Source organism: Pleurodeles waltl, chromosome 9 (genome assembly GCF_031143425.1).
Source record: "Pleurodeles waltl isolate 20211129_DDA chromosome 9, aPleWal1.hap1.20221129, whole genome shotgun sequence".
Lineage (NCBI taxonomy): Eukaryota > Metazoa > Chordata > Amphibia > Caudata > Salamandridae > Pleurodeles > Pleurodeles waltl.
The window spans coordinates 894786229-894812273 of NC_090448.1; the positions used below are offsets into that span (position 1 = coordinate 894786229).

Below are 26045 nucleotides of genomic sequence, written 5' to 3' on the forward strand. Positions count from 1 at the left end.
ATATATATATATATATATATATATATATCCTGAAAAAAAACAAGTTTACAGGAATGTAAAGGAAATTTATAGGAACTAGCAGTTAAAAAAAAACTTCGAAATTCACTAAAAAAACAAAGGTTACATGGACGTTATAGTTAGGATCAAAATTTACAGGCACAAAACCAATGAAATTCAGCTGTTATAGTTATTTTAAGAAACTATAATTTATGCCCTAAGGTAAGTATAACTCACCATGTGCAGCAGAGGTAGGGTGCAGAGGCTGGTCTGCTGCCAGGCCATGTGGCCAACCACCTCGCGCATACACCCAACACTACTCCGTGCACATTGTTTGGAGTGGGCAACAGAGAGTGGGTGTACTTTTTTTCCATTTGTGCTTCACACCCGCAGGTCTATCAAAATGTTACACTGGGCGCCGCACTAAGCGCCGTGGTGGGTCCGCGGACCAACCAAAAAATTAGATTTGAGCAATTTTTGCTCATGAGGGGACTCTCAGGGAACCCTCCAGCTCTCCTACGGGGTCAGGATATAGCTTACCTGTATCCTGCCCCCTTATGTCAATTTTTTTTTATAATTATTTTTTACTCCCCGTGCACACTTATTTGTTGCGAAAATGTGTAGTAGAATGGCGACCAGTTTACTACTATGAGTGAACTGAGGCCAGCGCACTCAAATCAATAGAATGTAAAGCCGGTGGGACCCTTGGAACTTAGTAAGGCTCAGTGACAAGTGGATGTTCCTTTATTCCCTCTCAGGTTACAACGTTAATGAGCACATCGTGCCTTCACGCAGCATTGTCTGTCTCACTTTCGAGATGCTTTTGCCCGAGGCAACGAAGCCTCCTCCTTGGGAACCATGCATGGTTCGTCACGCACCGCTTTTACCTCACTAGGCCGCCGTAGCAATTAGACTGCAGGAGAAAAGGCGTTTTCAAAACGCCGTTCGTTAGCGTAGATGTTTTGCTTCTCGAGGTTCCCGTAGCGGCGCGTTGCCCTGGAGACCGACTTGGAGCTGTCAGCTGTTCGCAGTATTTTCGCCGTTTCTCGCCTTCCAAACAGCTAAACTCCTTTGTTTTTTTTCACCCAGTGCGCTGAAAGTGCCTCGTTTCTTGTTAGTTATTAGGGGGTGGGCTTCCGCGTTACCCTTTAGGTACTCGGAGATACCTCGACGAAAACATCCAGCGTTGAAGACACAGTCCATGCATTTGGGAGATTAGGGGCTGTGTATAACCCCTTGCCATGCGGGTAAAGGTGTGATATTCGGGGGTGGTGGTATCCCTCTCCTCCCACGCAGAAGAGGCTAAGTAGTATTTGTAACATTACTTAAGGAGACTCTACCCCAGCTTCTCCGGAACTTTATGTAGTGGCCATCCATGTCTAAAGGGAACTTTGGAGGAACTATTCACCATAGCACCCTTGCCCTTTATAAACGGGTAATAATACTAATGGCATTTTTTTAAACCTTTGGCTCCAAAGCCCATTCTATGCAACTCTGCAGCAATCTTATCTGTTTACAGCTTTGCTGACACAACTGAAAATCCTGTGAATGATATAGGGAAAGCTGATGAGGCTTTCTGAGAACCACTTTGAGGGCCTCCACCGAACAGCCCACTGCTGCGGTATTATAGGTCTATGATACTAGTGGAATTAAGGAGGCTGCAATTTTTCAGCAATTTTTTTTTTTAACCAATTCTTGTGATGCACATAAAACCAAATTGGGCCAAGCTCTTTTAAATAGTTTGTCACATTAGTGGATGGCGTGTGTTGGGTCTTTTTTGGCTATTCATACTTTCCTTTCCATCGGATATTTTAGCTTCCGTTTTAATTGGAAGATCATACTGAGGGGTCATTATCTAGTTGCTGCTCTTTTTTTGTACCGGTTTAATATTTGATAGCTTGTGTTACTTCTCACTAGACCAGTTTAAGCGCTCAATGGTTCTCATTTACTGCATCGATTTGCACCCCTTGTCTGACAGCCTTTAAAGTGATCATTTTGTGCCATCAGGACTCTGCGCCTTAACTGTTATAAGATCGTTCTTTTTAAACATTTTACAAATCCTGAACCGCTGTTCACTACTCTGGTAGCCCAGCAAGACAGCGTTCACCATGTTCTTTGGCATTCACAAACTTCTCACCCAGTTTATTTTTTAAGCAAAGTACACCTCGCCCTCTTAAACGTTTTGTACTCCATTGACCCCTCGCTTACTTTACGCTTCTGGAAACAGTGAACCCGGCGCGCTGGGTCGTTCTGCAAGTATTTAAGCTCTTACTTGTTGTCTTCTCAACGACTGGGCGTTTTTTCCTCGTCGCGTGGCAGGTTAGTGCCAGAACATTCTAAGCAAAGGGCGATCTCAAGATGTAGATGTGACATTGACTAGGACATGCATAAAAAAATTTGAATACAATCCAACTATTTCCGACGCCAAGCTCATTTGCTTGGTTCCAGTCTGTGTGAGAGGGCGATGAGATCCGCAGACAGCCTCCCGCGGATATAATAAGGCTCGGGTTGCCTAGCAAACATTGTCGAGGAGGATTTGGAACAAGCTCTAGGAGAGGAAGAGGGGCAGGCGAAGGGAGGTGACAAGGCTCCTGGCTCGGTTCTTTTGGGATCCCGAAGTCCTCAGCAATCTAATCTGTGACCCTCATGGCTTCCCGAGGGCTCAATTGACCAGAGGTTTCGGCGTCGTTTTGTTTATCCCAAATCTCCGCATCGGAGATTGTATCTGCCAGTGGAAGACTCTCAGCGTTCACCTGTGCACTTCCTGTTCTATCAGCGACATAGGGTTGAGTCCTGTACATAGGGAATCGTTGGTTTTCTCCGTGGGTCCCACCTGCTCACCGTGTGTCTCGTCTAAAATAGAAGGGCGGGTCTGTTCTCAAGTCAACCAAGGTTTAACTGAATGACCCACGGTGCCCACTCCCCCTTTCAGCCTTTACTAATTCGTTCTTAGGGATCGGGGGAATTCCTGGCAGCTGCCTTTAATGCAAAACATTTAAGGGCAGGGGCACAGAATTCGCTGGAGTGCTCCGTGTCTCACAACAGAACCAGGGTGGGTATTTTGCAGTCTCACCAGAACTTGTGCTACCCCACCAGGGCCACGAGTGGATTTCACACCTCCGTATGTGGGTTACCTAATACCAGCCCCAGGGAATACGTTTCACTCGGAAGAGGGCTCGCATTCAGTGACTGCCAGGCTTGACCTTGAGCGGGTCTCCTGGTTGCCTAACTTCCACCAGTGCGATGTAACTGGACTCCTCATGGGTTTCTGAGGCACTTTCAAGCTCAACGTCCTAAATGTATCCGACAGCCTTTTCCAGGATGGATTGCTCTCCCAGCCATGGCTTGTTCGGGTACATCGACGACCTGCAGGATCTTTCACTCATCGAGAGACCGGTGCGCAGGAGCCTTAAGGTATTTTATGGCGAACGAGGCGTCTTTATAGATTGCTTAAAGCGTTAATTTTAAGTATACAATATCATAATATGAAAGAGCACTATTTTGTAAAGCTTTCATTTAGTGCAGAAGCTGTTGCACCGCTTTGATAACCCATATTTATTTATTGCTTCCCAACGTACTGATGCTCAGATATTTTCTCGACCTTTGGAGGATGAAAGGCTGAGGGCACCCTCTGACATTCTAATCTTTGACCACACGTTTAAAATATAGGGCCCTGTTGTAGGTGAACTAGTCCACTGAGCCAGCATGTTAGCATTGTTTAACAGTACCACATATGTCCTTTATTCTTTACTCTAAATATCTTCTCGTGTACCTGGTACAATCTTTCTGGTTTGTAGAACTTGTGCAATAACTAGAGAGAGGAGAATTGCAGCACCGATTTAGTGACTTTGATATTCCATATGGTTTCATTACTTGAACCCACTAACCTTTAAGGTGCTTGGTTCGCTAAAACAGTATAGATCACCATTAATCCTCCCCATCCCCTCCGCCGCACCCGCCACTCCAAACCACCGCCCACCTGCCCTTGGATTACCTTTCACAGTAAAGGTGCCCAGTTCCCTTGTGTAAATGTGTTTACGTGTATTGGTTTCTGTATCTTGTGAACGAATGCTCATTGACTGACTCCCACAGATGATTTTTGGCCACAGCTGTATTTTATGTTCATCCGGTAGATAGGAAATGAATTTAACACAATTCGTGTTTCATGTTCCACAGACACCGGAAGAAATAGAGAGACTTACAGTTGATGAAGAACTAAATGACATCGAGCGTGCAGTCTACCTGCTCAGGTATTTCCTAACTCAAGTCCGAACGTTTCAAGTGATGCCGTTTGTATCTGCCCTCCCGCCCGATATGTGCAGAGAACGAAAGTGAATTTCTTGCCGGTCATGATTGTGAGCAGCAGAACAGAAACGTTGGCAATCACACACTGAGCTGATTCTTAGACACTTCTGAGGCCTTGGAGTGGGGGCCACATCACCGAGGCAGATGAGTGGTAGAGATAAATTGTAAACACTAGCTGCATAGTTTGTGGTCTGTAGAACATGTCGCTTGTTGTAGCTGTGCAGACTTTATTAAGACAATATCCTCGGTTTGTCATGTGAGGAACAGTAAATAAGGCCCCACTCGTTGGGGATGTTGACAAACCCTTTACATATACACCTTAACAATGAGTCAAATCCTAATAATACAGCATGTCATAGAAATTGACATTTAGGAACATCTCCCCGCTACAGCAATTTTCCTTGATGACTCATGCCCTCTCTCTAGACTGCAGAATGTTACAGCTGCCTGATTTTATAAACGTTTTATATTTACAAGGTTCATTAAACTGCGATTGCCTATGAAGTTGTGATGATAACATGTTTATATTAGGCTGCATATACTTTACATTGTATAATGTTCACGGATCAAAGAGAAATAGAGCCCTTTCATCCACAATAGCTTCACCAGTCTGTTTTTCCTAGTTAAGAACCACAGATTTATGCCAAATAAATAATAACGGTAATGCCTCTATCTAATAGTTAATGCTGTTAACGAATTTTCTGGACACCTGCTTACCGAAATTGTAGAGATGAAAAACCGTGTTCGACCTTTTTGCCTGTGAATCACAGCACATGAAAGTGGTACACCCACTGAAGGATACGGGATGCGTGCAACCCACAAGAAGCATTCATGCAACAGTATGAGTTACGGGTACACACTATGTGGTAAATAATGTGCACAAAACGTAATTATAGGCTTTGGCCTATTTGGCACAAAGAAACAAATTGTACTGGATAAATGGAGAGTAGAGAATATGAGCGGTCAATGTATAGGTATATTGTTAGTTATAATCTACTTGTTGCCATGGGCAGCTTATACTCCTGAAACAAGCACAACACAAGGGTGGGAATCCTATACCTGTTCCGGTTTAACATTAAGGGGACCGGGCCCTGCCATGAGAAATTATATCTCAACAATAAACACTACATCTCACAATTATTAGTTTTGTAGAGGGCAGACATGTTTTTCTGCCTACATTTGCCTTCTGGTAAAGAGCATTTGGGAAATATGCACATACAAGGGCTGGATTCGAGAATCTCATGTCATCCCAGATCTGGTGCGTTGTTCCCCATTCTGGGCCCTTCTTGTCATAATGATTGCTAACTGGGGAGTGATACTGTCTGTAAACTGTAATTTGGCACCCACGTGTCGTTTGTGCAGTGACCCAGATGATCGAGGCTTTATGCACATAAACTCATACAGTGGTGATTATGCTGCCAGATTGAAAGCCCCTATTACTCCAGGGGTGTATGTTGTTGTACAAAACCGTGTTTTTTGGCCTCTACTAAGACTCCAATCAACTCACCAGCTAGGACAAACCCATTATAACTAGCACCATTGAATTTCTGATGCACAATCAATGTGGTGACTTTAAGCAGATGGGAATGATTTGTGTGAAATGGAAATCCATCTGGAACTACCGATGCGTGAAATATCCTATGAGACAGACTAACAAAGTAGAGCTCTATGAGCAGCAGATTGAGTACATTGCAACATGAAATATATGTTTTAAGGTGCTAGTAATCAATGTAACATCAGTACAACGCGGGGCTGGTAGTGTGCCACAAAAATATGTTATACACTCAGTGTTCCTCCTAAAGGCAGCTCTCTTAAGGGCAGGAAGGGGGCCCCATGAACCCCCCAGACACCTGCCTACAGTTGGAAGCAGTCACTTGCTGCACCTGCCAGCAAGTATGAAGTATGAAGTAGCCACTCCATATTTGACTTGAATGCACTGCATGAGTTCAGGCTGCCCTGAGGGTAGCATATTAATTGTAAGAGAGTCCACTGCCCGTGTTTGTGCATGCACACCATTTGAAAGGTGCACTGTGGAGGAAACTGTGAAAGTGTGCCATGTGTATAATATGGCCCCACATGTTTTCCTTCTCTGACGTAGAATTGTTAGGGCCATTCTTGTCAAAAGTGAACCAGGGGGTGGGTGGATCAGAGGGTCATTAATCCCCAGGCCCAGCTTTTTTGTATGGCCCATTGCTCATAATTGATTTATACTTTGTAAAGCAAAGCTCCCCTGTTTAATAATGGCGAGGCATCTGACGGCTATGACCACAAGATGTCATCAGATGTGCATCTGCTGTGTTTTCTCGGTCCCAGCAGAACATTTTATAAAACTTTGAAACAGATTGTTGTACTTTGAAGGGCTGCTGCAGTTTGCTGACCCATCCCAAAAAAGCTTTTAACTTGCCTGACAGGTAGAATCTTCTTATCACAGATTGTTGCATTGCAAACAACTGCTGTATCCATCTTCTCTGACCTCTTCAAGTGATTCATGAAGTACAGGTCCCGATGATTCAGTGGGATAGGATTGAAAATCACTAAGAAAATAAAATGTTCTCTGATGGCATTGGTTTTGTAAGTGATTCAGTATCCATTCCAAAACCCATGTTATTCTGTTTGTTGGTCCTTGGTATTTTACATGACTCATTCTAACAGTGCCTAATTTGTGAAGAAAGAACCAAAAATAATAATAATAAAAAAAACACATGCAAACTTGCTAAATGCCGGGGTTTCCAAATACCAACGCTGTCTGGTCTTGTTTCCAACTCATACCCCTTTCTTCCACCACTTTACACTTCCCTTTTCTTCATTTAATGTTCTCAGGTTCTTTTTCACATCTGGTTTCTCCCTTTATGACTCTTTTCTTAACTTTCTCATCCTCTTTCTTTCTCACTTTCCTACTTTTCTCCCCTTTCTCTTTCTTGATATTGGTCAACGTCTGATGATTACATTTATGCCTAGGTCCCCAAAATGAGTGCCCAGAATCTAAGCACTGCATTCTCCTTGCAGGGGCTGGGTCGGAGTACCCTGACTGGTAGGATATCTTTCCTGAGGATCTCCTTGCTCAAAGCCCATGAGTGGGGATCTTGAATGGTAAAGAGAGGGGTGATTCTCTTTGTCGCATGCAATTTCCAAACCTGAGAGCTCTCTCCACTGCCTCAAGTTAAACATTCCTTATCAGTTTGTGAATATGCTAATTTTATTCTTTACACTGTCCCTAAACGTGCCCATTCTTATGCTTGACAGTACTGTATTATTGTGTTTTACCTAAGTATGCTGATGCTCCACTGTGGTGGTAGGTGAGGAGAGGTAAGGTATATTGTTTATCCGCTTTTGTTCATTGACATTTTTAGAATGCTAGTTTACATTAAATATGATCTGATTGATACTGTACTTAAAATGGGTTGGCATAACTGATTTTATCTTTACAAGAAGTACCTGTCCTTAGTTTCTGTACTTTAGAGACCTTTCCAGTGAATATGCTCCTCAGTGTTAATATTTTTTTAAAACAAAGCCTGAGTAGGTTTGGTGCCACCACCAACCCATTTCACAAAGGCCACTTAACATATGCGAATGCTAAATGTTTGATCCATGTACCTTTCACTCAGTTTATGCGTTTTCTGATTTATTTATTTTTGTTTGGTGTATTTCATTGACAGTTCAGTTCTTATCTGGTATTCTCTAATAATTATCCATGCCTCACTGCTTGTTATGAGCATTGCAAATTTCAATTCCGTAGTAACTGATATCTCTCAAGATGATCCTTCAAGCCGTTTACCTATAAAAGTGGAACTTTTCTTGAGTTGTGAGGGCAGTTTTAGGTTTTGGTTTGACAAGGAAAAGGGCTAAGCACTGTAGGAATATGTTGAACTTTCATGCTTCAGCATTAGGTTTAGTGGTAGGGAGTCAAGGAACGGAGTGGGTGTAGTAACTGTAGAGGCTGCCAATAAGAACACTGTTCCTTTGTCCTCCCCCTTTGCATAGCTACTATCTGTGACTCTAGCTGGAGGAGGAACCGTGGTTTATGCTCTTTGCCATAATTACAGGTTTGCATTTACATATCCTATAATCTTGGGCCGTTCCTTACATGTCATCGAGCCTCTGCTTTTCAACTGTAATACTGGATCACTTAGGGTGCCTTTCGAGTACTGTAATAGGCGTTTATTCACTTACTTAGTGGTTTTGTGTTCACACAAGTAACTCACCATGTTACCACTGTAAATATTTCAGGTTTGTGGCTATCATTGTTATACGTCATCATTATCACAAGCGTAGTTGACAAAGGTTTTCATTATCAACATTCCACGTAAATGTATTGGTTTTCAAATCGTTCAACGATGTTTTTCTTTTATGTGTTCAATTATTTTGTTTACTAATGGGTGACACCTTTACCTATATTAGGAAATAAGACTGACTCAGCATCTTCATTGCTTTTTCTTTTATCATGCAAAACTGCCAAATGGTTCTCTCCGTGCTTTAATCCTGACAAACGTCTGTTTAGCATTATTATTTCTTTAGTCTTTCTCAAAACAGCTTTAGCTATATGTTGTCAAAGATCTTGGTCACTGACCTTTTCTGTAGTAAAACCTACTTATGTTCAATGAAAATCATCCTGAGCTAAAAATATTATTTGTGTTGTAATAGTGACCATATCACATACCACTACATTAGTGCCCACCCTGTGCAAGATTATTAGCAGTGATCACCTTGATGCTGGTTTGTCAGCTGTAATGTAAAAACAGGTTTTGTCAGTGTGAAATCCCTCTTCTACATGGGTAATACATATTAGTCATAGCTGCAATAGCCCTAGGCCAAACGTAATATTATTGCTAATGATGTATCCCCAACACCCCATGGAATGATTTTTCACTCAAATAGCTTTTGATATATTTTGGAAAGTCAACTGTTTTTCTTCAAACATCAGCGTATGAGTTCTGAAAATACACACATTTTTGTCTCATATACACACATTTCAGTTTAGTATATTAATTCAGCCAAGTAAAAACGTCTAATTTAGTATGCCTTGCAGCACACAGCAGAGCTACTTACAGCTAGCTTGAGAGCTGCCAGTAGCTCACAATCTACTTGTAAGATTAGCCTAGTTGCAATATGATACATGCTGTGGGTTTTGGATCAGCATCCTGTTTATAATCGGTGTAAGTTTATCATCTACCTAAGTTTGATGCTCTTGATGTGTTGATTTTCCCCCCTTTTTGTACATTCTACCCTCCTCTAGAATGCAGCTTCTTTACCACTGTTTTGATTGAATGAGTTTTGTCCCCCTACTGCTGACATTAAGGGACTATTTTTTCATTTGTCTTTCAGTGGTCCTGGGGGGACACTCTATCCACTCTCTGCCACACACCAGCTTGTATGCTCCATTTACTCACCCACTCTTGAGATGTGCCACTGGCCTGCTTCGTTTTGACCTGAGCATTGTTTTCTTTTTATTTTATTTATTTATTTGACAATCGGTTGTGAGAGGTCCTGGTAGTTCCACACTGCTCACTTCTTTTAGGCCCCTTGCTCCCTCCTCATCCATTGTTGAGCTCCCCTTCCTGGTTGTCTAGTGCTTCACCAAACATGCTCATGCATACACACCCAAGGGCGATTTTCGTGGAATGCTTTTTATTTCTGAGAAATACCATTCAAGATGGCCAAGTCTGTGTGCACTTGCAAGATTGGTGAGTCACTGGTGGCCATTTTGACAATGCAACAGAAAACAAGCATTGGTAAAACCTATATCTCACATTTTTTAAAGGTAGATACATATTAGCTTTTCCAGTGCTTGCTTTATGTAAGTTATATGTTACACACACAACAAATTTTATCCACTTCCACTGTAGGCTTGGCTTTCATGTGAGGCTCCTGATGGAAGAGGTTGAAGAGGATAAAAGCCCTCTTTGGGAGGCTAAGATGGAGGCAGGGATTACGAGGGCAAGTCAGAGATGGACGCCAAGTAATAGCATTCCGTATTATCTTATTCTAAACACTGTCTTTTTATGGTCTGCTATCATGGATATTTCATGGTACTCGAAGGCAATATCCCACAAAACTATCAAATGCAAAATAACAAGAAAATATCAGCAATATAAAAATAAGACTGTGACTTCTTGAAATATGTTTGTACATTCACTGACGGGGTAGTACTGAGCAAAGGGGATTTGTGGAAGTCTTTCCTAGTGATAAGAAATAAGGAGGAAATTGAATTTTCATTTATGGCAATAATGAAGTAACAAATGGGTATATTCAATTTATTTTTTTTCGATTGTTTTTACTGGATATTTTTTCCTGGAATTTGTCAACATATATCCCATTTCTTCAGCTTCTTCTTATGTTGACTTCCTCCAAATACACCTCCTCATGGAATCAAAGGACCAGGTGTGACTACAACGTAAATCTGTTTGAAGGGTGGTCAACCTTCATTTTGGTATTATGTCAATTTTGTCCTTACAAATATAATGAAGATGACCTTGACATATGGTAAACATACTGTGTACATTTTAAAGACTTTGCCATTGTATGTGTTCACTTTATAATGAGTCCATTTATGTTGGTCACACTGGTGCAGATTCCTAGATTGCCAATAAAATGAATTGTGGTGAAAATTAAATTGCCAAATAATCTCCTAATTTGGAGATAACAAAATTATGTAGTTTTAGAAATTGGGTCTCTAGTTGGCAGCGGTTTGCACCCTGTCCAAGTGGGGACCACGGTCCTAGTTAGGGTAAGCCAGGTCCACCCTATGTTAACCTGTGCTCACCATCTGGTAGCTTGGCACAGAGCAGTCAGGCTTAATTGAAGAGGCTATGTGTAAAATATTTGTGCATCCCACAAGCAATGACACAGTGAAGACACCAAAAATACTCCACAGTAGATTAGGAAAAATAAAGAATAGTTTTGGAACAAAACAAGATCAAAATAACAAAAATCCAATATGTAGAAGTCAAGAAATGAATTTTTGAAGAATAAATTACTGTAGTGCTTAGAAGCAGAAATTGCCAACCGGGGCTATCTGGTTGTTTTAGACCGGCCCAAAGTCAAAAGTTCAGGCCGGCTGCGATGGAGCATAGGCTGGCTCCAAGACCAATCAGGGCCCTCTGAGCAAGAATACCTTGGTCCTTGAGATGCATCGGCTCAGATAGACGAAATGATGTTGATGTGTCGGTTCTTGGTCTGCGCTGAAGAAAGCAGTGAAACGATGTGTCAGCATCAATCTGGTGGGTTACTTTGATGTGTTGATTCTGGGCCACACTGAGGGGATGATGCGTTGCACAGTCATCAATGCAGTGCTCTGAGTCTTGCAACAGTGGCGTGCCCTCATCGACGGCGATGTGGTGCCTTCGATCCTCACAGCAGCGGCAATGCAGAAGTGAAGCGGCGAAGGTGATGCATCGGTTCCGATAGGCGTAATGAGGTTCATGTTCAGTTCTTGGCTGGAGCAGTCAGGCAAACCCACTTCCAATGGTCCGGGACTGGGTTGGCACCACTTAGCAGAACTCACAGTTGGAAGAGTCCACAGATTATAGAAAGGTTGTTGAAAGTCTTTCGTGTCCATGAGACCAGCAAACAGAAGACAAGGCAGCAAGCCGTTAGAGGCACTCTGGGTTCAAGTGATGAAGGACCAGTCCTTCTCAACTAGGCAGGGGAACATCAGGCAGCAGGGCACCTCAGCAACAAAAGAGTCCAGCAAGACAGGGATCAGGCAGGGTAGCAGTGCTTTAAGCAGCACAGCAGTTCTATTTCCTAGCAGAATAGTCACAGGTAAAGAAGTATACTGATTTGGTGGGATCAGAGACCCAGTACCTATACCCATTTGTGCCTTTGAAGTGGGAATACTGCAAAGAAGGGTCTTTGAAGTGCACAGAGGTTCTTTCTCACCAGCCCTGGCTCCAGACTATCAGTAGGGGGTAATCAGTAGGGGATAATCAGCCCTTTGTGTGGGGACACGCACTGCCTATTCAGGTGTATGTGCCAGTCCTCCCCATCCTTCCTGCCCAGGAGGAGCCATCATAAAGCAAATGAGTGATCAGAATGTTCACTGCCTATGATTGTGGCTGTTTAGAAGGAATGCATAAAGTATTGCTGTCACCCACCCCAGATGTGTACTGGAGACAGGCTGCAGGCACACTGAGCTGTAAGTGCAGAGAAATGCCCACTTTCTAAAAGTGGCATTTCTAAAATAGTAATCTTAAATCCACCTTTACCAGTAAAGAGGATTTATCATTACCATTCCAATAATATGAAACATGCCATAGCTACTCCTTTCTCAATTAGGAATTACAGCTTAAAATTGTAATAAGGAATTCCCAATGCTAACCTATGAGAAGGGCAGGCCTCACTGTAGTGAAAAAAACAAATTTGTGAGTTTTTCACTAGTAGGACATTCAAAACATAGAAGTACATGTCCTATCTTTTACTTTCACATTACCCTACCTTATGGGCTACTTAGGGCATAACACATGGCTGACTTAAGTGTAACGAAAGGGGAGTTTAAGGCATGGCAAAGGATTTTAAATGCCAAGTCGAGGTGGCAGGTAAACTGCACACAGAGGCTCTGCCAGGGCAGGCCTGAGCCATGGTTAGGGGCCTACTGGAGTGGGCGGCACAATGAGTGCTGCAGGCCCACTTGTAGCATTTAATTTATAGATCCTGGGCACATGTGGTGCGCTTTTACTAGGTTCATTACAAAACAGTAAGACGCTCCTACCTAGTTAACGAAAAATTCACATCAATAGTGCTGATACACTCTTAAAGATAATTTATTAGACATATACAAAATGTGTACATTGACTGGCTCCCGGGCATGATTTCCAAAACGTCACTACTAAACAAAACATTACAACATAAAACTAATAATAATCACTTCAACAAACAAACCACATAACAACTGATAATAAAGAAATAATAAAACATCACACAAACATATGAAGACTCACGCCTACAAAAATCAACTAATCATAAATATCACATATCAACCAAAAACAAAGCTTTAGTAAATCTGACAACTAAGTTCAAGAATATTATAACAACTGATAACCTGAAAGTATACTGTGTTTCTCACATAAGAATAAGTGTCCTTTTTCAATAGTGACAGGTCAGAACTTGTGTCAAAGTTCACGCACTCCTCTTGTCTCTTGCTCTTAATAACCGACAATATTTAGTTTCCACATTTGCGTCATTTATCTTAAAATAATAGACATTCCGTTCTCCCTTGCCAAAATAGTAGACAGTGATTTGTCAAACCACCTTCTTCAGGGCAAAGGCACTTAGGTCATCAAGGTAAACCAAATGGATGTAAATAAAGGAGTTAAAAGGATATATTGTTTAATCTTATATGTTAAACATCGTAGGAAATCGTTGAGTCCGTCAAAACCTGCCAATATACTATGTAGGTGGATGTGAATATGTATTTCTAAGTGAATACATATACACCCAAGAGTGATGCAGACACCTTTATATAAACTATTACCAATGTAGTGCAAAGAATAGGTGAAAAAATAACCTCAATATCAATTTTTATTTAAAAGAACTCAAAAAGGAATAGTAATATGAAAATCTATTTCCAGGAGATGTCCAAACCTGTACCAATTAATTCCATACCAAGTGGGCCTTTATCATTGAATTATCTTTCAACTTATTCTTTATTCAAGTCTTAAAAAGAAACAAATTACAACTAGTTCAAACTATTACTTCGAAAATAAATATCAGGGAAACGCATATAAATAACACGAATGCCATCTTATCTGTAATTGGCTACGGCTAGCGTCTTCCCCTACAGTGTATATATATTTATCCAACACATATATTTTTAGGTAGGTTTAGAGGCACCTCAAACTTAATAACGCACTCCTCCTATTGCCCACAATTAACTTGTCGAACAGAACATATTGACACCGAGCAGGGTTAGATGTTTCAGAAGTAAATATTTGTTAAAAGCAGGATGACCCAAACCGAAATGCAAGCATATTATTAAATGATGAGAACTCTTATCCATCGGTAACACGGGTAAATGTATCACACTTACCGAGCAGCAAACTAATACAGGTTTTCAAGCCATGTTTCAGTTCTGATGGCCGGAAGTCCGCGTAGTATTTGTGGCTTTGAACTCAATCCTTGCTTTCACTCGAAAAGCCACAGGATAAAAAGGAAGAAAATAGATAAGGGACTACTGTGATACTACACAGGCATACAAAATGCAACTTAGTTAAATTCCAAGTTCTTTACTGGCTTGAAAAAGACTGGCTAAATAGAAAGATTCTTTTATAAAAACACAAGTAGACCTAGAGTCTACCGTATGTTAGGAATGTAGCATGTCCCACATATCCAAGAAACACGCTCCTCAAAGTCTATCTTATAGGGTATTCTGCCACAGCATACCTTCATTCGAACCATTATCATATGTGTCTAGATAAAACATCCAAAATACTTCATGTTTTTTCCTAACTGCTTTCATATTTTGGCCACTTTCAGAGGCGATCTTCTTCAAGATCGTCCTTCTAATTTCATCTTCTTTGTGGTTATGTGTAGACCATTGTGTAACCAGTGGAGCATTATGTTTGTGTGTTTTAAATGCCGACCTGTGCTCATAATATCTGGTTCTAAACTCTCGGACGACTCACCTATGTAGCCTAGATTGCATGGACATAGGATCAAATAGATGACATTTTTTTGATCTACAATTTGACATTCTTGTCAAAACAACTGTCTTGTTACATACGATTTTATCTGATACTATTGCTCCCATACATGCTTGGCAATTCCCACGTTAATGATTGCCTCTAATCAGTTCTAAACCTGTAATAGATTTTTGTGTAGGTTCTTTGTTTCTAATTATGGCTGACTTAACCAGAATATTTCTTAAATTTCTATTCTTGAAAGCAAAAAGAGGTTTATTTAAAAATACTGAATCCGAACAGATGTTAAGAATGTGCCATTGAGAGTTTATAATTTGTCTGATTCTATCATTCAAATTAGAATGACGAATGGCACACACCCAACACTTGTTTGCTTTCCTTTCTCTTGCTTGAAACATAGATTGACGATCGTAGTATTTGGCTCTTTTCAGAGAATCTTTTATCAATTTTGGTGGATATCCTCTTTGTAGGAACTTATTCGCTAGCACATCGGCGTGCTCCAAAAATGATTTTAAATCTGTACAGTTCCTCCTGACCCGCAAAAACTGACTAAAAGGAATACTTTGCCTCTGGCATCTAGGATAATAGCTAGCAAAATGTAAGAGAGTGTTCCTAGCTGTTTGTTTGGTGTACAACGACTCCACAAGCTGTTTATACTTGTGTATGGTACAGACGTCCAAGAATTAAATTTGGTTTCGATCACTTTTCATTGTAAATTTTAAATTTGTGTCACATAAGTTCAACCACAAGATGAATTCTTCTAATAGTTGTTCTTCTCCTTTCCATATAAAGAAGACATTGTCTATATATCTAGACCACAAAGAGATATTTAAAAAAAGGAGCAATTTCGTTATAGATAAACTTTTGTTCCAACAGTCCCACATAAAGGTTGGATACACTTGGAGCGCAGGCCGCTCACATGCTTACTCCTGTAATCTGTTGCAAAATGATACCATTGAATTCAAAATAGTTGTTATACAAGACTGTCTTCAAACAGTCACTAATGAATTCATGTAAAGGATTAGCATCAAGGTCCATAAGTATTTGTCTCATGCATTCCAAAGCTTGTTGTTGTGGAATGTTCGAATATAATGCTTCCAAGTCCATTGTAACCAAAATCTCATTGTCAGAATCAAATTGTCTATCTTGTATTTTAGAGATAAGATGACCTTGACATAAAATGGAAGATTAATCACCAAAGGTTTAAGAAACGTTTCTACATATTGCGACAATGGTTCAATTGCAGATCCTATGGTGGAAGCTATCTGGCTCAAAGGAGGATCTAAAAGGTTCTTATGAAGTTTAGGAAGCCCGTAAATTACCGGTAATCGAGTACACTCTGGAGTAAGAAACTCAAATTCTTTTTGGCATATCAAACCATGCTGTAGTGCTATACAGCTACTCTCCTTTATCAAAGTTTTGATTTGTGCCTCAGGGTTTTTAAGTACGCTCCTATAAAACTTTGTGCATTGTAACAACATCATCATTTTGTCTATATAGTGTGTTGTATCAAATACAGTGATACCTCCCCCTTTGTTACAAGGCTTGATGGTAATTTGTTTATTGTCTTGCAGATGTCTAAGAGCAAAATGTCCATATTTATTTAAGTAAGATTTCAGCTTGGAAACTTATTTCAACATGTTTTTCACTTTCTGTAGAACCTATTTTTCAAAGATTGAAACCTCTGGTCCCAAACACTTAATATTTGGAATAAATGATGAAACAGGTTTCAAGCCTGATCTATGTTGTTCTACGGTGGGTAAAGATGTAGAAAAATACTTTTTTAGGCAAATCCTTCTGAAAAAAGCATGAAGGTCTCTGAATAATTCAAACCTATTAATGTAAGTACTTGGAACAAAGGACAGCCCTTTGGACAATAATGCTTCAGAATTTACATCTAAAGTCGTCGTACTTAGATTAAAGATCTGGATATCGTCTAAACCCTCCAATATTGGTTGCGTCATGTTTGTAAAAAGTGCGGAGATTGATCCAGGTTTAAAAATCTGTTTCCCCAATTGTAACAAGGTCTGGATCTGAAATTGTTCCTCCTGTTGCCTACAAAACATGAATTTGTATACACTTGATCCAGTTGATTGCGTCTATCTCCAAAAAAGTCAAAATGATGGGAGCTGCCTCCACCCTCTGATTCTGATGTGTCTGCAAATGTGACCTCCTTGCCATGCCCCTACCTAATACCCAATTGTGAAACCCAAACTGCGATTCGTTAACAAGTTACCGAATCGCAGTTTGGGCTTTGTACATCCCAAAAAGCATTTTTCTAGTCGCAAACAGGCCGATTCTGCCAATTGGCCCGTTTGTGACTTGAAAAATTCATCGTACATCTGGCCCCTAATTCTTTAAGGCCAAGCTTAAGAAATCCTTGTGGGTATTTATCTTTTGCTCTTGGGGCTGTTTAGGGTTGCACAGAGCTTGCTTCGTGTTGACCTTAAAGTAACACCATTAACACATTAGTCTTTTAAGTTGGATGGTTGCCACAGATATTCAGCTGTCTGCCAGAATCCACCTCAAAGTGTGTTGTGTGATGTTTAAGGCAGTCTACTTTAGTAAACCTGGCTACTTTACCTCCAAGCTCATTTTGTCTGGTGGCATACAAACTACCAGGATGACAAGTCTGACCAGAGTGCATTCCAAAGACTCATAAACAATGTATCTGCCAAATTGCTTTCATGGCATATGGAACGAGAACCCTTGAGAACCTCTATTTACTCTTCAGACATGCTCCCCTGCTGTTGTAATGCAGGAACAGTATCAAAACACTCCACCTTTGCACAGTGTTCCAACCATCCCAGATTGTTTCTTTTCTCATCTGCTTCATCCCTCTAAAATGATTAATTTCTTTTTATTAGCATCAATTTATTGTAAACAAAAAATGGGCCTGATATACTATTTAATGATCAGAAAATACTAATCACAATTTGTAACCACTATTTTGCAACTAATAAAGGATTTAAAGGATGGACCTATGCACTAATAATTTGGTTCCCAAATTTCAGGAACGTGGAGTGTCACAATCCGAACTGTCTCATGAACAATAATGAAGTGGGTCAGAAATTGCAACTGACTACAGTTGGAGATCTTTGCAGAGATAGTGGCCTGCTGTGGTCAGTAGACAACTCTGTCTGTAATCATATTTAAATAAAGCAAACTTTTTTGTAATGTATTCCATTTTCCTTAAAGGAAACCAGTCTGTTTTTTAAAAAGAAGAAGTTTCCTGATGTTTTTGTTTGAGAGTTTGCATTGGTGCCGTGGGTCACTACCTACTCCCAAACATTTTTTTAGACATTCACAAAGGGAAATGGGTCCCTAAGGGAACCCTTCCATTTCAGAACTTGGTTTCCATCCCAACTTGGAGGTCGGTAGCTTTTCAATGTTTTATGACTACTTTTTCGGTCCTAATCTATTGATACCTACAAAATAAGAATTGCTATGTGGAAGGCAGACCTACAAAAGGCCATGCAGACATTTCTTTTCCATTTCTAAACATATTTTAGCAGTTGGTAAGAAGTTACAGACTCCTTAAATGGGTTTAGTGCATTTCTAAAAGCAGGGGTTTGTTTGGAAATTCAGACATAGTAACGTTTGCAACAAAAAACTGCTTTGTATACCTATCTTTATATGTCTTTGTATTCTCACAAGGTGGCTGCTTATCATATTGTTACATACAGCGCTTCACCAACCTGTGAAACTAAGTTCACACTTAATAAATATACCCACATTAAATAAATTTGTCGGAGGGTGCTACTTCTGTCTATGTGGGCCAGTATCATGACTTGAAATCAGTCCTTAAAGGATCATGGGGATGAGAGCTTTAACCCTGTGAATCAAATGAAGTTAATAAAGTGAAAATGTGGTGAGTCTGCTAAGGTGATGATAAAATCTAAGTGGCATGGCCAGAGGGGCCAAAGTTGAAGGGATATCCATTTCTCACAGATTAAACTAAGATTAGAAGTGTGTGTGAATCATTTGCGAAGAGGAGAAAAAATCAATCCTATTTGGATTGGATGTGGCTAAAAAGTATGACATCCATTTATTCATAATGTCCAAGTGTCATTTTTGATTGGAGAAATCACCAGGGGCGACACTGCCTTTCCAAAAAGCTACATTGTTCATGTGAACTGGTGGAGGCTGATGTTACTGCTTTATACCATAGCACACAGAGTTTATGTTAAATTGTGAGAGTCCTGCTCGTCCACTGGGAGAAGCGACAGGTGATTTGATTAATAAGGAACCCAAATGATGAGACTTTTGCAAAAGGAACCCATGGTCTGCATTCTTAAATGCAGAAGGACGGCTAGTAGTACCAATAGTCCGCCCCTCCCCCCTTATTCACAACCATTATGCAAAGGTTCAGCGAGGACCACAGGAGTTATCTTCTGTGTGCTTCATCTTGATTTGAAACCAGCGTTTTGGGAGCCTAGAAGTTTGTTGTTGGCCGAATGGGACATCCAGTTGGCAAGCTCTGCCTTTTGATATGTTTTTTTTCTGAAATGGCAACGTGGAAATTGATATATCACCGTGAAAGTTGGATAGGTCTAAGTTCGTTTATTATTTTAGTGAAGCAATTTGACCACGTTCCAAAGAAAAACGTATATACATCTCTATTCCCAGCGATCTAAGGAGCAGCTAAGCAGTCAAGTGTGAGCCCTTTTTAATTAGTGTCAGTATGGTGATCGGTTTGGAATGTTGTGAATGACATGTAATAAAGGAATTCTGTTTTTTATTGTTGTTGGAAGATGGGGATTGTGTGGGTATTTTGTTAGAGGGTGGTAAAGTAGAAGGAGGAAGAAGAAAAAGTAATGTTTTAGTGTGAAAAATAGAAAATTAGGATAAATGTTAGTGACTTTCATTTTATTTTTCACGGACGCTGCCTTGGGGTTGGTGACTGACATTTGTGACTATTTGGATGCCTGCAGATATGCAGGGATACTGCAGTTTGGTAAATTATTGTATTTTTTCTGGTTGTCTGGCACAACTTTTCAGGCATTATGAACTTAGTTCAGTGTGTTAAGAAGTGGCTACTTAACTGTTATTGCCTGCACATGTGAGCAATGAAAGCTGTTATTTACCCTACCCCACATTTATGCAACACGACCTTACAATATGAGGAGGATTATTAACAACTTTTAAACCCCTGAAGGTAAGGAAGTTGAGGTTATTAGCACCTGCCTCGAAAAATGGAGAGCGCTACAGGAACAGAACTGTCTCTTAGCTGAGGATTAGCCATAAAGCATTCTTAGGAATGTCCATATATTGTGATGTTACGTTGGCTTTAGCTGACTGTAATAAATCAACTGTCAGAAAATAATTCTGTCCTACTGCATTTGGGCTCCTAATTAACAAGCAGCAGTGGTGGAAGTAGGCCATGCCAGTTGGTAGAGTGGGCAATGGCTTTCTAGGTAAAATTCTGGGCACCGGGCACTTCTATTTTTTTTGTTTTTAGTACAGGAGGTCCTGCGGTCACTCTGAAATACTTCAGATTCAAATCGTTGATCAGGTTGCCTAATAATTTGAAAATGCAATGAACATTAACAAAAATGCCGTAGTTGGTGAATGAAGATGAGAAGTGACCCAGGTTACTAGATAAATTGAAATTTGCAAAATGGCAATTTTGCAAAATTAAGTTGTTGATGTACAAATGCATAGCGATGTGTATGTATTTTTGATGCATTCAAATAGTTGCACCTTAGTCACTGCCTGTGAACAGTTAAGAACTGATTATTTACTTGGCATTGAAACAATATGCTCAGTGTTTCTTGTCCCGTGCCTATCAGTGCCTTTAAATCCTTTTTCAAAAAATCATTTTTAGGTCGCGCGTAAGAGTTCGACCTTGTGTATACTTTTAAGTATACTTATGCTGAGGGTTCAAAGCAATTTCGTTTATTGGATGGAGTGTCGTTTAAAAATCCTTGCTTGCTAGTGGTCAATTCTGCCTCTTTCTCTTTGGGAGCAGAGACCCACTACTGTATAAGTACACTATGTCCTGTTTATTTCTTCTGTAGGTATTTTTTTTTGGTTTCTGCCTGTTGATCTTACACTGTGGGTGTGTGCTCCAGAGCAGCCACACTTCCTCGGGCAAGTCCCTCCTCCTTCGCCCCAGCTCCCTCTGCAGATATAAAACCAACAGGAGAGGGGGTCTTTTCCAGGGCCAGCTCGCCCTTCTTTATCTTAGCTCCCACGCTTGGCCTAGAATGAGAGCTTTAATTTCCTTGTTGTCTTGGCCAGAGCGTAAAAGATCAGTTGCTGTGCTCCAGAGCTGCTTCAAAGGGAATGCTCTGCTAATTAGTGACTGCAGGCGTGATGATTGTGTGAGCATGATATCCCCCCCAAGCCTGCATTTATTTACAGGAAAAATGCAACTTACAGTTTATTCAGGCAAAATAAATACACTGTAAAAAGCGAGAAACAGGCAAAAAAACATAGACAAAACACTGTGAGGGTAGCTCTGGGCCCCACAAGGCCATAACTGGCATTTCCTCTTTTAGGTGTCCCTTGAAACCATCCTTGCTCTCTTCGTATTGCCACTCGCTCCACCAAACAGTCTTCAGTCCAATTTGGGTTTTAGGTATGTGGGATTTAGTTAGATGGCCAGCTTTCCCCACACCATGAGCCAAGATGACATTGGTAAGTGGACATAAAATCCAATAGTTTGTAATAGTAGACGTGCATCGTTGTTCAGTCGTGACAGCGACACCGCAAATCAAATGCGTGGAAGAATAATACACAAACCCATGCACAGTGAATTCTCATCTGTACTTAAACAACATCCTTAAACACTTTCGACCACACTCCCAATAGGCCTTTTTAAAACCATGGGCACCGACATGATAAATATTGTATTCAACATCTGCCCCGTGTATTTAGTTAGGACTGTCGTCGATTGCTGCATATGTAATAGAATATTTTAACAAGTTGGAATGCTGCAGAGTTCTTCCTATTCCCAGTCTGACAAAAACATTTTCAACGGCCCTGCCACCAGTAACAATAAGAGCACTCATATCGCGATAAACCCACTTCCAGAAAATTAAGCGGTCAGCCTTACTCAAAATCCATGCTTACACTCTGTTTACCTATTACACAACACATCGTCCGGTAACGCAACAGAGGGAGGCTGGTGTGGAGGGATGTCTGTGTAGTTAACACTGTCGATCTTTTTGGCAACTCTCAAATCCCACCTTCTGCATTTCTCCTTTTCCTAGAATTACCAAACAATGGGGGTCATTCAGACCTTGGCGGACTGCGGAGGCCGTCCGCCAAGGTACCGCCGACAAATGACCGCACCGCGGTCAAAAGACCGCGGCGGCCATTCAAACATTTCCGCTGGGCCGGCGGGCGCTCTCCAAAAGAGTGCCCGCCGGCCCAGCGGAAATGCCCCTGCAACGAGGACGCCGGCTCAGAATTGAGCCGGCGTAGTTGCAGGGGTGCGACGGGTGCAGTTGCACCCGTCGCGTATTTCAGTGTCTGCAAAGCAGACACTGAAATACTTTGTGGGGCCCTCTTACGAGGGCCCCGGCAGTGCCCATGCCATTGGCATGGGCACTGCAGGGGCCCCCAGGGGCCCCGCGGCACCCCCTACCGCCATCCTGTTCATGGCAGGTTTCCCGCCATGAACAGGATGGCGGTAGGGGGTGTCTGAATCCACATGGCGGCGGAGCGCGCTCCGCCGCCATGGAGGATTCAATGGGGCAGCGGTAAACCGGCGGGAGACCGCCGGTTTACCCTTTCTGACCGCGGCTGAACCGCCGCTGTCAGAATGCCCTTGGGAGCACCGCCAGCCTGTTGGCGGTGCTCCCGTGGTCGGTGACCCTGGCGGTCACCGGCCGCCAGGGTCAGAATGACCCCCAATGTGTCCTACCTTTATGCTACACCAATATGGCTTGCTTCACGTTCATCTGGTGGGAATGCAGTTTATTTGTCTTCTGCATTTCCATTTACATGCACAACCTGTGCGGTTATCACTCTGTCACCACATTCATCCTCTCATCAGTCTCCAACGCTCTGCCTGCAAAGAGCTACAATGCTGTCTCTCATAAAGCTGCTTGGGGCAAAGCAGTGAATTCTTTGCACAAATGGAATTCCTACTGCACCTCTCCCTTCCCTGGCTTTTGAGGTTGAGCATAAGCGTACAACCTCTTGTATACTTTCAAGTATACTTCTGTGGGCTTCCAGCTACTTCATTTTTTAGGTCAGTGTCATTTAAAATCCTTGCTTGCTAGAGGTCAGTCATGCCTCTTTGTCCCTCCTTTCTCTGCGAGGGAGCAGGGAAAAGTGCCAGGAACCCCCACATACTCTCTGCCAGAGCACCGCAGTTCTTGCAGCCCGTACACTCTGCTGCTTCAGTACTGGGGCCTTGGGTGCAACTCCATCAGTGCACTGCAGTTCATACACTCCAAGCCCTCAACCGTGCCAGTGCCAGGAACCGCACACACGCTGTCTGCCCGAGCACCTCAGTTCTTACAATCAGTACACTCTACTGTTCTAGTACTAGGACCTCGTGTCCCTCAGTGCACACCAGTTCTACCCCAGCAAGGTCACTTCCTTTCCTATACTGGGACCCCCTTACATGCAGTTCCATTGCAGCAGCTCAATTCTGTTGTTCAGTCCCACTGTTAAACCAATACTGAACTCAAAAGAGCAAAACACAACTCAACCAGTGCACCTCAAGTCTAACATCCAGTGCAATGTTGATGGGAACCACCACAGCTCTGTCAAAATCCCTCCGTTCTAACATTCAGTGCACATTTCTTCTAAGTACTAAGGCACACACACCCTTCAGAACTCCTAACTTCTGTGGTTCAGAAACAATGCCACTCCCATACAGGGTTCCACTCGCAGCTTCACTAAGGCACCTCCAGGTTAATACTTAGTGTTAGACTTTTCATCCTTGGCGTGGTCTCCCTTAACTTTTTTCCTCTGTTCCCCAGGCTGTTGTGTGCTGGACTCTGATTTTGCTGTTTTTGTTACTCTGGGCACTTTACCACTGCTAATCAGTGCTAAAGTGCAAGTGCTCCTTTACAAAATGTGTATGTAATTGGCTTATCCATGATTGGCATATTTGATTTATTAGTATGTCCCTAGTACAGTGCACCAGAGGTGCCCAGGGCCTGTAAGTCAAATGCTACTAGTGGGTCTGCAGCACTGGTTGTGCCACTCACATAAGTAGTTCTGTAATCATGTCTCAGACCTGCCACTGCAGCGTCTGTGCGTGCAAGTTTAACTGTAAATTTGACTTGGCAAGTGTACCCACTTGCCAGGCCTAAACCTTCCCTTTTCTTACATGTAAGACACCCCTAAGGTAGGCCCTAGGTAGCCCCAAGGGCAGGGTGCAGTGTATGGTTAAGGTAGGACATACAGTAATGTGTTTTATATGTCCTAACAGTGAAATATTGCTAAATTTGTTTTTCACTGTTTGAAGGCCTGCCCCTCTCACAGGTTAACATGAGGGCTACCTTTAAATCTGATTACAGTGTAGATTCCCTTTGGGAGCGGATGGACATGTGGAGTTTGGGGTCTCTGAGCTCACAATTTAAAAATACATATTTTAGTAAAGTTGGTTTTAAGGTTGTGTGTTTGAAACTGCCACTTTTAGAAAGTGAGCATTTTCTTGCTTAAACCATTCTGTGACCACGCCTGTTTGTGGATTCCCTGTCTGGGACACTTTGACAGTTGGGCTGGTTGCACCTCACACTAGACAGTGACACAAAGGGAGCTGGGGTGTAGTCTGCATTTCCTGATGAGACATCTGTGCTAGGAGGGGGGGGAGGAGTGGTCACTCACACCTGAAAGGGCTGTGCCTGCCCCCAAACAATGCAGTCTCCAACCCCCCCGGTGAGTGTCTGGGGCCTGGCCAAGGCAGGATTTTACATTTAAAAGAGACTTTACTTTGAAGTAGGCCTATTTCAAAGGTGAAATTGGGTAGAAGAAGGGCACCCAAAACCACAGACTTTAGAACACTTCTGGAACCAAAAGGAACCTCTGCCTGGAGAAGAGCTGAGGAGCTGAGGAAGAAGAGCTGCCCTGCCTGTGGCAGTGCTTTATGGAGCTATCCTGCAGTTGCTGCTTCTGCCAGAGTAAGAGGGCAAAGACTGGACTTTGTGTGCCTTCCATCTTGAGAAGAAATCTCCAAGGGCTTGATTTAGAGGTTGCTTCCTGTTGTTTGAAGTCTCAGGGACAGCAAAGACTACTCTCTGCCAGCACCTGGAGTCTCTGGAGAGACTCCTACTCTGCCAAGTGGTGGCCATCTAGTTCCTGGGACCTTGAAAGGAGAAGCTGGCAGCCTAAGGGGAAGAAATCCACGCACAGAGCACCTTGCGGGAAAAAGATCGACGTGACTCCGATCTGCGACTGAAAATCTACGCTTGCCGGAAACACGACCGTAGAATCGACGCACGGAGCTGGAGAAACGACGCGCAGCATCGCTGACGGAGACTCGGAGATCGAAACACGCGCTGTTTGGTTTTTGAATCATCATGCGGCTGGATTTTCGACGCAAGCACTGCTGGGAGTGTAAAAACAACGCAAGGCCTGCCCGGACCCAAGCGTGCTGACCGGATCGACGCATCGCACTCCTGCAGAAAGAAGGAACGACGCGCCCGACCGGACGAAAGGAGAAACGACACAAGGTCCCGATCGTGAGTGGAATCGGCGCTTCGCAAGCCCTTTTTGACACATACTCGCCCATGCAGGGTTATTTTGACGCACCCAAAGTACATTTTCATGCTAACAGTGTTAGTGTGTGTTTTTAAACTAAATAAAGACTCTTTTTGCTTTTGAATTGATAACTTGACTTGTGTATTGTGGATTGTTGTCATTTTGGTCTTGTTTTGTTTAGATAAATATTTCCTATTTTTCTAAACCTGCATTGTGTCATTTTGTAGTGTTTTCATTAAGTTACTGTGTGTGTTTGTGGGTACAAACACTTTACACCTAGCACTCTAAAGTTAAGCCTACTGCTCTGCCAAGCTACCAAGGGGGTAAGCAAGGGTGATTCTCTTTTACCCTGACTAGAGTAAGGGTCCTTGCTTGAACAGGGGGTGACTGTCAACCAAAGAACCCATTTCTAACGCTTAGCAACACTGGAACGCCAATACT

General features: G+C 42.1%; 1 protein-coding gene across 2 annotated transcripts in view; it reads left to right on the forward strand.

Moving 5' to 3' along the window:
• Window positions 1-985: 985 nt before the first annotated feature.
• The window catches only part of PPP4R4 (protein phosphatase 4 regulatory subunit 4), a 1510494-nt gene continuing 1485434 nt past the window's right edge, over window positions 986-26045 (forward strand). The window contains exons 1-2 of one of the 2 annotated variants that reach the window (XM_069208239.1): window positions 986-3411; window positions 4174-4247. In XM_069208239.1, coding sequence (XP_069064340.1) covers window positions 3295-3411; window positions 4174-4247 — 191 coding nt within the window. In that variant the 5' untranslated portion in view covers window positions 986-3294. The remainder of the gene's footprint in view (window positions 3412-4173; window positions 4248-26045) is intronic. The other variant, XM_069208238.1, reaches the window with a different exon arrangement.